Source organism: Quercus robur, chromosome 4, assembly GCF_932294415.1.
Source record: "Quercus robur chromosome 4, dhQueRobu3.1, whole genome shotgun sequence".
NCBI lineage: Eukaryota > Viridiplantae > Streptophyta > Magnoliopsida > Fagales > Fagaceae > Quercus > Quercus robur.
This window is the reverse complement of record NC_065537.1, coordinates 37988889-38001333: the sequence shown is the minus strand read 5'-3', so window position 1 is coordinate 38001333 and position 12445 is coordinate 37988889. Positions and strand designations below refer to the sequence as shown.

Sequence of the window (12445 nt, the reverse complement as noted above, 5' to 3'; positions counted from 1 at the left end):
TTGTGATTCATGAAATTGGACTTCAAGATATGTGTCCATCCTAGGTGGTGAAGATACATGTTAAGCGTAAGTATTATCTCATTAGAGAGATATGAGTACGTGAGAAGTAGTAGTAGAAAAGATAATGCAATAAATTTGGCTGAAACTTGTTTCCAAACTTTGCCTTAGAGTGACTATGAATTACTCTAAAAGGAGATAAGTGTTGGATATCTGGTAAATTGCCTTTGAGGGCAAGTGGGAGATTGTTGGGGTTTATGCCCTAAAATCCAATTTATTGGTATGTCATAAATAATTAATTTGTTTAATTATATGAGACTATTTATAAATGAACTAATGAGACATTATCTTAGTCCATAAGATGCATAGTATGTGATTTATGTGATTTAGTCACAGAAGATATAAATCACAAGTTCTTTGTAAACTCAGAATTTTAGTTCGTAGTCGGTGATGAAATTGAGCATTTTATCTGCGAAGACTATAACATATCAACTAAGATGATTTGTCTTGATCATAGAAGTGAAGACTTCTAGTTGATATGTTGATATGTTTTAAGAGTTAAGACATATTGAACTGGACTACTGTGAGATTTATTATTCTCCCAACAACTGTCAAATGAATAATAAATCTCACAACTTCTCTTTACATAAACTCTTAATCCTAAGAGAATAATGGATCTGATCATGAAGTGTAGGTTGCTTTGATATATTAGGAGTGAGATTTAAAGTCACGATCAAAACCTCAGTATGTTGGGCAGCCGCATTTAATGTTGATGGAACATATATTCTCAAGATGGAATTCATAATTTCTTAACGGAGATATAAATTATTCCCTTGAGATAAGTTTAATGAGTTTGGTTATTCAGAGTGTTGGGCCCAACTATTTTAGTAAGGAATTACTAAAATATATATTTATGAAATTGGATTTCATAAATATATGATGAATAACTTAAAGGATTAAATTGGGTACTTAAGGATTAAGATGTAGTAATCTTCAAAGTGTTAATCAACATTTATGACTTTTTATTACTACGAATATTTTAATGAAAGGGTTGCATGTATAATAAAATCTTGGGATATAATTTATTAATAAAGCTTAGAGTGTAATTATATTCATATAGTGATATTGAATATAATTAATGGTAACTTTGGACTTGTCAAGAGTTGACAGAAAAACCCAAGGCCCATTGGAGCTAGAGTCTTATTTGTTCCCTTTTGGTCCCACTCACTCCAAGCCACATACTAAAGTTAAATTGGAATAGCCCAAAAGGTTAGTCCAATTAGATAATCAGTTATGTATAATGAGAGAAACATACAGAATTTCATAAGGGTTTTCATTAAGATCATATAAGGAATGAAATGGTGTGTATGTGAGTGTAAGACACTCTCTTATTCTCCCTTAGAAACTGATTGAGAGACCACATTTCTTGGGCATTAAGTGGAATTGGAGTGAAGATTAAAGTGTTCCCAAGTACTTCTAATTTTTGAATTTCAACACACCAAGGTACGCTTTCTTGTTCTTAAATTTTGAAACTTACATAGTACATGTTATCAATTGCGAATGAAGTAGATCAGTTAATTTTCCGCTACGTATATTTTGTATGTAATACAAACATGTATTTTTCAAACAAGAACATGCTAGGAAAAGCAATAAAAGCATTTTATTAAGTAGAAAGGAGCTAGGAAAAGCAATAAAGAGAAAGGGGTGTAGATTGTAGCTAAAAAACTACATCCACACCCCTTAAACCTCAAATCCAAGGTATGGAACCAAGGAGAGGAAGATTAGATGCAAGAACATTGCCTTTAAGATTGTAGAGAAAAGATGAGAATTTAAGGTGTCTAAAGGTGTTTTGATGTGTTTGGGAGAGAAATTAGAGAGAGAATATGCCTAAAACTACCTAGAAAATCTTTTTTTTCCGCAAAATGAGGGGTCTAGGGGCATTTTATAGACATGGCAAAACGGGTCAAAATTTTCTAACTCGACCCGATTGACCCGTTTAAAAATGACCTGTTTTAACCTGCGACTCGATTGACCCGACCAGAACCCGACTCGACCTGCCCCTTTTGCCACGTTTACCAACGTTGAGTAGATTGAGATTGAGGTGTAATTCTTATAAAATATTTACTTATTCTTCTTTACTTAATATGTTGTGTACTCCATTATAGTTTGTCATTCTTTACTTACCACTTTCATTTTCTCTTCCTACTTTAAACATATAGAAAATTATACCAAGATTAGCTTCTAGAAAGCTGGAACAAGAGTTGCACCAAATTTGGATATCAAGTGTTTAGTGGTAATTGGTAAGTGGTAATAGTATTACCAGTGAGAATCTAATCACAGTTAAGGAAGTCATAAACAATTGACAGATTACATTTATTTCAAAAAAAAAAAAAACTTGTTTGAAAAATACGGGTCAACTCGACCTATCCCACGACCTGACTCGACCCACGACTCGATTGACCTACAACCCGATTGACCCGCAAACCTGATTGACCTATCCCGAACCCAACCTGACCCGCCTGTTTTGCCATGTCTAGGCATTTATACTGGAAAAATGCCCCTTTGGCTTCTGACACACCTTGTAAGGGTACCGGCCACCTTGCTGATGTCAGCAATTCTGGCCTTTTCTCAATTCAACTTTGGACGCATATTTTAAGGCCTTCCCAGAATCGAATTGAGCTAATCTTTGTATCCCTAGAAAGCTCTGGATGTCATTTCCAAAACACTAAAAAAATTGAAAATCCAACGGTTGGATCATAAGTTATGGCCTCGGGAAGTATGCTAACGCGTTTTTCATGGTGTTCTAAATATCTCAACCGATTTAACTCCGATTTTGACCCATGAATAGTTGTTGGAAGAAAATTTGATAATCTTCGTAATGGCACTGGTCCTAATCCATTCTGACGGTCAGATCAAAATTAGAGTTCCAAGTGCCCCCAAGAGTCAATCTTTGGTCAAACTTGGTCAAAGTTGACGAAAATCATCGAGTAGCTCGGGTTTGATGTAGAAACATGAAAAAAAATTTCATTTTGGGATGAATTTGACTGATTTTGACTTTTAGTCAACTCAGGGTTGATTAAAGGCATTTTGGTCAATTTGACCTGAAATAGTACTTTGAGTGCTCTAATGTCCAAACGGGTTGCGCTACGTCAATCTAGATGTTTCTATGGCCCCGTGGAGAAAAGATAATATTTTTAGAATTTTCGGAGTACGACATGCAAATCAAGAGCGGGCAAAATGCGGTATCTACAATCATCACACATTATCAAGACAAACTCCTAAAAAAGACATTGGGATCAAGTGGGTCACCCAATAAGATCAAAATTTTGGTGTCTACACCTTTTATTTTATGGAAAAAATCATACTAAAGTATAAATTAAGGTTGTTGTGAAAATCATGTAAGATTTTTTTTTTTTTTTTTGAGAAACAAATCATGTAAGATTTTGTTGTGCACGAAGATTTTCTTCATATATTTTCATTTCTTCTAATTATTAATTTGTTCCAAATTAAGGAAATTTCCTAAGTACTATTCATTATAAAAAAAAAAAAATGCTAGCTTATTCTTGACCTGAAAGGGCTAGCGATGTACTAAATTAATTGACCACTAAATTTATTTATTTATTTCTTTTTATTGGAATTGACCATTAGATTATAATGCTGAAACTTGAAGACAGAATGACAAATGTATTGGACAAGTGGTTGGATGCCACAAAACACTAGGCTATAATTCATCAAAAAAGAAAGAAAAAGACTAGGCTATTAGTAAGTATGATAAGTAGAAGAAGTTGGAAACGGTAAAAGCTGTTGAAATTGTTACAAAAATTAGTAAGGTTGATATTATTGCGAGAAAATTGTAATTGCCATTTGGAGAGCAATTACGTGCAAAAATGTTTTCTACTTTCATAAGATAGCTTTATAAGCAATATAAGTTGCATAATACTCAATAAATAATAGTTTTCGTTAAGTAAAAGATGTTGGGTGCACTGCACCATGGGTCCAGCTCACATGTTTTTTCAAGAGCTCATTTAATGAGCATATCACTCATGACTTGTGAGAAGTCTGGCTTCTCTTAATGAGAAGTGAGCCGAAGTGTGTTGGACACGCTGAAGAAAAATGAAAAGAAACAACAAAAGGCTATTCGGCCAATGAGAGCTGAAGAAAGAGATTTTGGTTGAAGCAAAGTCAAAGTAAGTGGCTTGTATTTATTGTGATTTGATGTGAAGAGTGTGGAAGGAAGAAAAGAAGTGAAGTCTCAGAGTTTGAGGACTAAGTGCAGTCTTGAAGAACTGTGTAAGTGAGAGCAAGCAAAAAGAAAAGAGAAAAATAGAAAGAATAAGAGAAAATTGTGAGAGATACACAATGAGAAAGAGAGTAGTGTGCGAAAAGAAAAAGATAGTTCTTTTTGCTCAAGTTGTATCTCTAAGTATTGTAATCTCTATTTAATAAAGCGAAATTATTCGGAGTTTGTCTCATAGTTTTTCCCTTCAAGGAGAAAAGATTTTCACGTAAATTTTTGTGTTCTTGTATGGTTGTGCTTTCGCTGTAATTTTCCCAACAAAAGATAGATTTCTAAGACGTAAATGTGTCATATACTCATCTCTAAGGCTGTACCTCTTCAGATTCTCAGGTCTTTTTCTCCTTTTTCTACTCAAGGTTTAAACACAGCTATTATCAATGGAGGTCAGTTTTCCTCAGCTCTCTTTCAATTATTTTTCTCTGCATTTCTAATGCTTGCTAATATTCATAAATGAACGAGAATTACTATTCGTTAAGGCATTAGGACCAGGCTAGAAACCTTATTTCTTATTATGCTTCTTCGATTAGTCTTAACGTAAGCTTATGTTCAATATTAAAACATATCAGTTTTTTGTTTAAAATTTTGGGGTAAGTGTGCTTTCTCTGTTTCACATAGTTTAGAGGATTGGAATAATTGAAGGTACAGTTTAAGAGGATAAACTATAATTTTCCAAGTATTTTTCTTTTGGAGGATAAAAGATTAAAATCACTATTACAGGCTTCAAGTGATCCCTACATATACCATGTCTTGTTTCAAGTTGCCAAAAGGGCTGATAAGAGAGATAGAGAGCTTAATAAGAAAGTTTTGGTGGGGTATAGAGGGGATCAAAGGAAGATTCACTGGATTAGTTGGGAAAAATTGTGTCAACCTAAAAACGAAGGTGGGATGGGGTTCAAAGAGTTGAGTAAGTTCAACGACTCTCTACTTGCTAAGCAGATATGGAGGCTAGAGAATAATGAAGAATGTCTTTTCCATAGAGTTTTTAAGGCTAAGTTTTTCCCCCATTGTTCTATCTTGGATTGTGAGGTCTTTAATAAGGGTTCATTCGCTTGGAAAAGTATTATCCAGGCTAAACATGTCATTGACTTGGGCTCGGTGTGGAGGATAGGGAATGGTCAACCAGTGAAGATTAGGGGAGATAGGTGGCTTCCACAAATTTCAGCCTCAAAAATAGTTTTCCCAGTCTCAATCTTGACACCCGGATCTATGGTTTGTGATCTTATTGATCAAGAAGAGCATTAGTGGAAAGCTGATTTGATTGCACAAGAGTTCCTACCCCTTGAAGCCCACATAATAAAAGGTATTCCTCTAAGTATTCGAGATATCCCAGATAAATAGGTGTGGCAATCTTCAACTCATGGTGTTTATACCACTCAGACAGCTTACAAGTTGCTGGCTTTGTCTGAGAGGAATAAAATTCCAACATGTTCAACAAATAGAAGCTATAACCAAATATTGAAGGGCATATGGAGTTTGTAGGTTCCATACAAGGTCAAGCATATAATTTGGAGAGCCGCAAACGAAGTTGTGATGTTCCAATTTGATTGATTGTGTGATGTGTATGGGTGTGTGATGAGTCCCACATCGGGTATTTATTGGGTTGAACTGGGCTTTATTAACAACTGCAAGAAGCCTTAATTGTGACTAGTCCTTTTGAGTTATAGCACAGATGTGGCTAGCGTTTTTCCTTGGGTCATTACATATGGTATCAGAGCCGGCTCGGTAATCCCATGTGGGCTCAGAGACACTACCCCATAAAGTGGGCCCTAACGAGGACGTTAGGGATTTAAGTGGGGGAGATTGTGATGTCCCAATTTGATTGATTGTGTGATGTGTGTGGGTGTGTGATGAGTCTCACATCGGGTATTTACTGGGTTGAATTAGGTTTTATTAATAACTGCAAGGAGTCTCAATTGTGACTAGTCCTTTTGACGTATAGTGCAGATGTGGCTAGCGCTTTTCCTTGGGTTGTTACAGAAGCATTACTAACTTTGTTCAACTTGCGGCGAAGAAGGGTTGTCCAAACAGCTTATTGTCCAAATTGTAAAGCTAATTGTGAGGATACTATACATGCTTTATGGGGCTGTCACAGGTTGTTTGTTATATGGGAGGTTGATGTGGAAGTAATGAAGTGCACAAAACATAAGTTCTCCGCTTTTGCTGATTTGTTGGACTTGTTGTTCTCTTTAAGGGACCGAACTGATGTTAACCTCTTATGTATTATTATGTGGCTAGTCTGGAATAGAAGAAACTCGGTTAGAGTGGGGGATTCTGTTGTTGAGTACCACCACAGTCGGGCTACAGTAGAGCAGTTCTTGTTGGATTTTTAGTCCGCCTAGGTGCAGGAACAACAGGTTCAAATAGCTTGCTCAAGAGTTGTTAGGTGGATGCCCCCCATTTCTCCTCTTTACAAAATGAACTTTGATGGGGCTCTGTTTAGTGATCTCAGTGCTGCTGGCTTAGGTGTGGTGATTCGTGATTCGAGTGGGCAAGTTGTGGGAGCCTTGGCAGAACGCATCCCAATCCCCAGGTTTTCTGCAACTATGGAAGCTCTAGCGTGTTGTAGAGCTCTAAATTTTGCTAAAGAGTTAAGTATTTTTGATGTAGTTTGTAAAGGTGATGCAGAAGTTATTATTAGAGCTTTACAATCTAGGGAGGTTGTTCATCCAGAGTATGGTCATGTGTTGCAGGACACCCTTGTTTTGGCAAATGTTTTAAGAGTTTGTAATTTTGTTCACGTAAAATGTGTAGGTAATTTGGTTGCCCATTTTCTTGCCAGACGTTCTAAGTCAAGCAACGAGCTGCAGGTCTGGCTTGAGACCATTCCTGAGGATATAGCTCCTCTTGTAATGAGGGATTCTTTGTAATTCCCCTCTTTATGTTTTTAATATATTTTGGCCTCGGGTTTGGATTCTCAAAAAAAAAAAAAAAAAAAAAAGTTTATCCCATGTTTAGAAAAAGAGATAGAAGAATATTTTATGCAAGCTATCTTAAGGATTAGAATATTCTTTTTAGGTTTTCTTGCACTTAATATAGGAGAATATAGGAATGTAACAGGAATATATGTAACCAAATTTGTCAAATCAATATATTCAAAAAAATTGTCAAATCTGAAAAAAGAAAAAGAAAAAAAAGGTATATGAACCCAAAATTATATTTCGTTTTATTCTTATCTTCTGAACTACAAAAATATATGATTAACCCTATAAACTAAAACTCATGTAATACTTTAGATCCTCCCTTCACCTTCTCAATTGAGTTTAACGGAATATAGCATTAAAAAACCAATGTTTGTTTTGGAGAGGGGTGAATTGGTATTTTAATACTAAATTTTGTTAGAATTAACCTCAAAATAATTGACAAAAAGTTAATTGCCCGTTTAGTAATAGTATTTAAGTATTGTTGTTCAGTTTTTAGTATTGTAGAAATATGTGTTTGAGTGTTATGAAAATACGTGTCAAAAGTATTATTGTTGTTTAAAATTTTGTTAGACTTAACCTCAAAATAATTGCAAAAAGTTAATTGCCCTTTTAGTAACAGTGTTTAAGTATTGTTGTTCAGTTTTTAGTATTGTAGAAATACATATTTGAGTGTTATAAAAATACGTGTCAGAAGTATTATTGTTGTTTAAATAGTAGCGACGCCACGTTGGTCCTAGGGTGTTCCTAGGAACACCCTGAACCGAAAAAAAAAAAAATTTATTTGTTTACCCTTAAAAAAAAAAAATTAAGAACACCCTCAATCAAAATTAGGAACACCCTAACAAAAAAAATATTTTATTTGTTCTACTTTCAAGAAAAAAAAAAAACCAAAAAAATATTTGAATTAAAATCTGAAAAAAAAAAAAAAAAATTGTAATAGAGCAAGTAGCAAGCCCACGGATTCTTAAAAAAAGAAAAACTGATGGCAAGCCCAACAAAGGGTAGCAAACCCAATAACCCATGGATTCTCCACAAAAAAAAAAAAAAAAAAAAAAACCTAACCTAATATACTGAAATCAGATCGGGCCTCAAAGACTTCACAAACGCAAGTCACGCAACAACCAATAACCAACAACCAACGGAACGGACGCGTTGGACGGAGAAGGAGATCGTGGATTGCCAAATCGGGCCAGCCTCAAACTCGATCTCCCATTCAAACGGAAGCTACATCTCGACAACGTGCTGCCCAATCGATCTTCCTCACCTCGCCACTGTGCCCGAAGGCGCCGCCCCTCAAACTCAGGCCCCCCTGCTCCCTCAACAGGTATTTCATCTCTATCTCAGTCTCTCTTTATTAATATTTACCCTGTTTTACTCTGTGTATCTAGTTGCTGATGGAGCATAATTAGAGTCTCCAATATGGTTTCTCTAAAAAAAAGCTTTGACTGTTTTGGTGGGCAACTGGGCAAGTGTAGTTTAGTTCCCCAGTTTCTTTTGCTTTTGTTATTTGAAGACTAGTCAAGAATCAAGTTATATTATCTTAAACAGTGTTTTTGGCTTTATCCGATGTTGGTGTTGGTGTTGGTGTTGGTGTTGGTGACTGGTGAGATTATTAATTGTCTTTTAGTGTTGGTGTCTTTTGGTGAGATGCAATAAATTGGCTTTATATAATTGGCTCTAGTCTTGTGATAGGGGGTCATGGGGCATTGGGGTTTGTCTATTGAATTGGGGGGTGGATGGGGCATGGGGCCGGGTAGTGCAAGTGTGCTGTGTGTTAGTATTAGTGCTAGTGTGCAACTAATAATTAATAAATATGGCTGTGTGTTGTGCACTAGTTGATTAGTTCAACTAATGGTCATAAAATATGTAATAAATCACTCTTTTTTAGATTTGGACTTAAGCTATACGGCCTAAATATTTTTGTGCTACACAATTTATTGACTTTTATTTTATTTTTTTTGTTAAGTAATAGTGTGATATTCCAAGTATCAAACAACCATAGTAATTAGTTGAACTAATTAATTTGTTTGTTTGGGATATTAATTAACCAATAATTAATTGGGGAAAACAACTAATAAACAATAATTAATAATTTAATTAATCAATCATTATAAAAGACAGACAAATTAAATTATGTTAGGTTAAACAACAATTAATAATTTTATAATTAATGAAACAACATTATAACGAATTATAGTTTATAAAAGACAAATAAATTAATGAAACAACTAAACAACAATACATTTGGGAAAAATTCCTGAAATCGCTACTGAAAAAAATTATACTTTTTAAGGAACACCTTGAAAAAATTCCTGGAGTCACCACTGTATTTAAACATTGAAAATTGTTGTTTAAACAATAATGCCAAACAACCTTTTAAGTGTTGCAAAGTTATCTATTTTGAATGCGCTGCCTCATCCAGATGAAATTAAGAGTGAAAAAGTTTTTTTTTTTTTTCCACAAAAAAATGAGTTTCATGTCGGTAAAAGTCCTCTTTTATTTCTATTTTATTTTTTATGAGTTTCATGTCGGTAAAAGTCCTCTTTTATTTTTATTTTTATTCTATTTTATTTTTTATGAGTTTCATGTCGGTAATCCTCTTTTATTTTATTTTATTTGTGCGAATGAGTTTCGCGTTAGTGAACGTATAGACAGTTTCATTCCAAAGGTAGAAATTCCGGAAAGTGACTCATCAAAATTTTTTTTCTTTGGTCTTAAGTCATAATAATATTCCTTGCTCAAATCCTGTTAATTAAAAAAAAAATTAAAAAATTAAAAAAAAAAAATCAGATCGTAGATCTTTATTCGCGGAAGAAACGTGTCACGCGTAAGACCATAATATGATTATGAGGTGTCACCGCCACCTCATTTGAGTCATACGTGTGAAAGATCCTCAAGAAAGAGGTGTCAAGACCCAATGTCTGCAACTATATATATAAAAATCCTCAACAAAGATCAGAGACAGAAACTGGGTCTCTCGATCTCTTCAACCAAAATGTCTCAGTTGTTGAACAAAGCTAAGAACTTCGTGGTAGAGAATGTGGCCAACGTAAAGAAGCCAGAGGCTACTATCAATGATGTTGATTTCAAGCGTGTGAGCGGTGATTCTGTGGAGTACCTCGCTAAGGTCTCTGTGACCAACCCTTATGGACATCCCATACCCATTTGCGAGATCTCTTACACTCTCAAGAGTGCTGGCAGGTAGCTTCTTTTTTTCTTTATATATATATATATATATATATTTATATATTTATCTCGTTGCTATATAATACTATGTATTATGATCTTAGCTTTGCTTTTGATTTTTTTTTTGGCTCATTTTATGTGATCAATTATATATTTATGGATTAATGTTTTAGTGGAAGTTAAAATTGTATTTTTATCGAAATGTTTTTTAATTTTATCTTTATTAAATATAGAGGCATAAGGGTAGTATTGAACTTAAAAAAAGAATAATTCAACAGTAGAAGTTTTTTAAATAGTAGCATAAATAATGGATAATAGATAATAATGATGGGATAATACCGAATTCAATGACATTTATATGTTTTTCATTTGCACCATGGAACATGGACATTACTCCAACTTTGTTCATTTTAATCTAGTTACAATTCTTCGGTACGTGGTACCTTATAGCAGTTTCAAAGAGTGTGATCTCTTTTTGCTTGTGGCTTCTTAAAGCATTTTTAAAGAGGAAAAAAACAAAAAAGAAAAAAAAAATCAATTTAAGCATATGCTTGGTGGTGTTCTTCGAAGGGAATTTAGAGCTTCCACAATACCACATCTTTTTTGCTTTATTAAACATCTAAAAATTCCTTTGAAGAATCTGCCACGGGCATATGCTCAAAAGATGAAGTTTTGACTGGACGATATTTGATCGACACTTTTTATCTTTGGTATACAACTATGCATACTTTATCAAAGTTATTATGGTTTCCAAGGGTTAAAAGCTACAATGATCAATTCTTTGAGAAACCATGATGTTTCCTTAGCCTCTTCGGTTATTTGATTAAGGAGGCAAAAACTCTCATAGGTTCTTTTCATGTTTATAGTTCTTCACATGTTAAGAGATAAACGGAAATGTGTTGCTCGTTACCTTACTAGATATGCTAGTCATGTTAGTGTGAATAGATATAAAGTGGGGATATTCCATCGTCTTAATTCTTAATACTGAGGATTCAAACAAATTTAAAACTCGTTCAAAGCTATTTAGACTATTTGTGATAAACACTCCTTTTCCTCTCTCAAACAAATTGAAATTGAAATTGAAATTGAAATGATTGAAGTTTTTCTATTTGAAATTGTCTTAGGTTTAATTCCTATTAATTACTTTGGTTTTATTATTTGTAACTACATATTTACCATATAGACGCGGTGATCAAATTTAAAATTCCATTTCTTTTTGATCTCTTTGTAAATTATAATAACTTAATTTTTTGTTTTAAATGTAAAAGATATGGATTGATAAAATCAAAATTAAATTTGCAATAATTTATGGTAATTTAATTTTATGTATGTGTGGGTCAGGGTGATTGCATCAGGGACAGTACCAGACCCTGGGTCTCTGAAGGCGAGTGACACAACAATGCTAGAGGTTCCAGTGAAGGTGGCACACAGTATAATGGTGAGCTTGGCAAAGGATGTTTGTGCAGATGGGGACATAGACTATGAGTTGGATTTGGGTATCACTATTGACCTTCCCATCATTGGAAACTTTACCATTCCCCTTTCTACCAAGGGAGAGGTCAAGCTACCTACCCTCTCTGACATGTTTTAACTTTAAGTTTCAATGGTTGTGCTTGTGCTTGTGGAATATCATACACACTCTTAAATACTGTTTTTGTTTTAGTATCTTTTTGTTGGATGATGAATAACAACTACTTCTTGTATCCTATTCCTATCTTCAATTTTTGTTGCACAAATACATATGGGAATTTTCCTTTTATCGTGCTGTATGCCAACTGCCAAGCCAATAATTGTTCCAAGTTTTATCTATACAGAATACAATGGTGTAATCTCTCTAATTATTACGCCCAATACCACAGGCAATAATTGCTCAACCGATAATTGTAAATTCATATCTCACCAACCAAAATTGATTCTATCAAAAAAAAAAGAAAAAAAAAAATCTGTGTTAATTCATTTTTGAATATCAAAATACTTTTAGATTACAACGTTTCTCAAGATCCAACTTATTTCAAATTTTTGTCAAATTGATCTATATGTGGAT

The 12445-nt window shown here is 34.1% G+C and overlaps 2 protein-coding genes across 2 annotated transcripts; both read left to right on the top strand.

The window, feature by feature from the left end:
- The first annotated feature begins 6708 nt into the window (after window positions 1-6708).
- On the top strand, window positions 6709-7161 carry LOC126721829 (uncharacterized). Its single transcript, XM_050424900.1, has one exon. It carries the CDS (start codon window positions 6709-6711, stop codon window positions 7159-7161), a length of 453 nt encoding a protein of 150 aa, XP_050280857.1.
- A 3003-nt stretch (window positions 7162-10164) lies between these two features.
- On the top strand, window positions 10165-12109 carry LOC126721445 (desiccation protectant protein Lea14 homolog). Its single transcript, XM_050424477.1, has 2 exons — window positions 10165-10416; window positions 11743-12109. Exons 1-2 carry the CDS (start codon window positions 10211-10213, stop codon window positions 11990-11992), a joined length of 456 nt encoding a protein of 151 aa, XP_050280434.1. The 5' UTR covers window positions 10165-10210; the 3' UTR covers window positions 11993-12109.
- Window positions 12110-12445: the final 336 nt, after the last annotated feature.

What these genes read in the sequence shown, in the direction of transcription:
- LOC126721829 (XM_050424900.1), top strand. Translation starts at nt 6,709, where the DNA reads ATGAACTTTGATGGGGCTCTGTTTAGTGATCTCAGTGCTGCTGGCTTA.
- LOC126721445 (XM_050424477.1), top strand. Translation starts at nt 10,211, where the DNA reads ATGTCTCAGTTGTTGAACAAAGCTAAGAACTTCGTGGTAGAGAATGTG. An exon ending in ACTCTCAAGAGTGCTGGCAG is followed by an intron (nt 10,417 to 11,742) that starts GTAGCTTCTTTT and finishes TGTGTGGGTCAG; the next exon opens with GGTGATTGCATCAGGGACAG.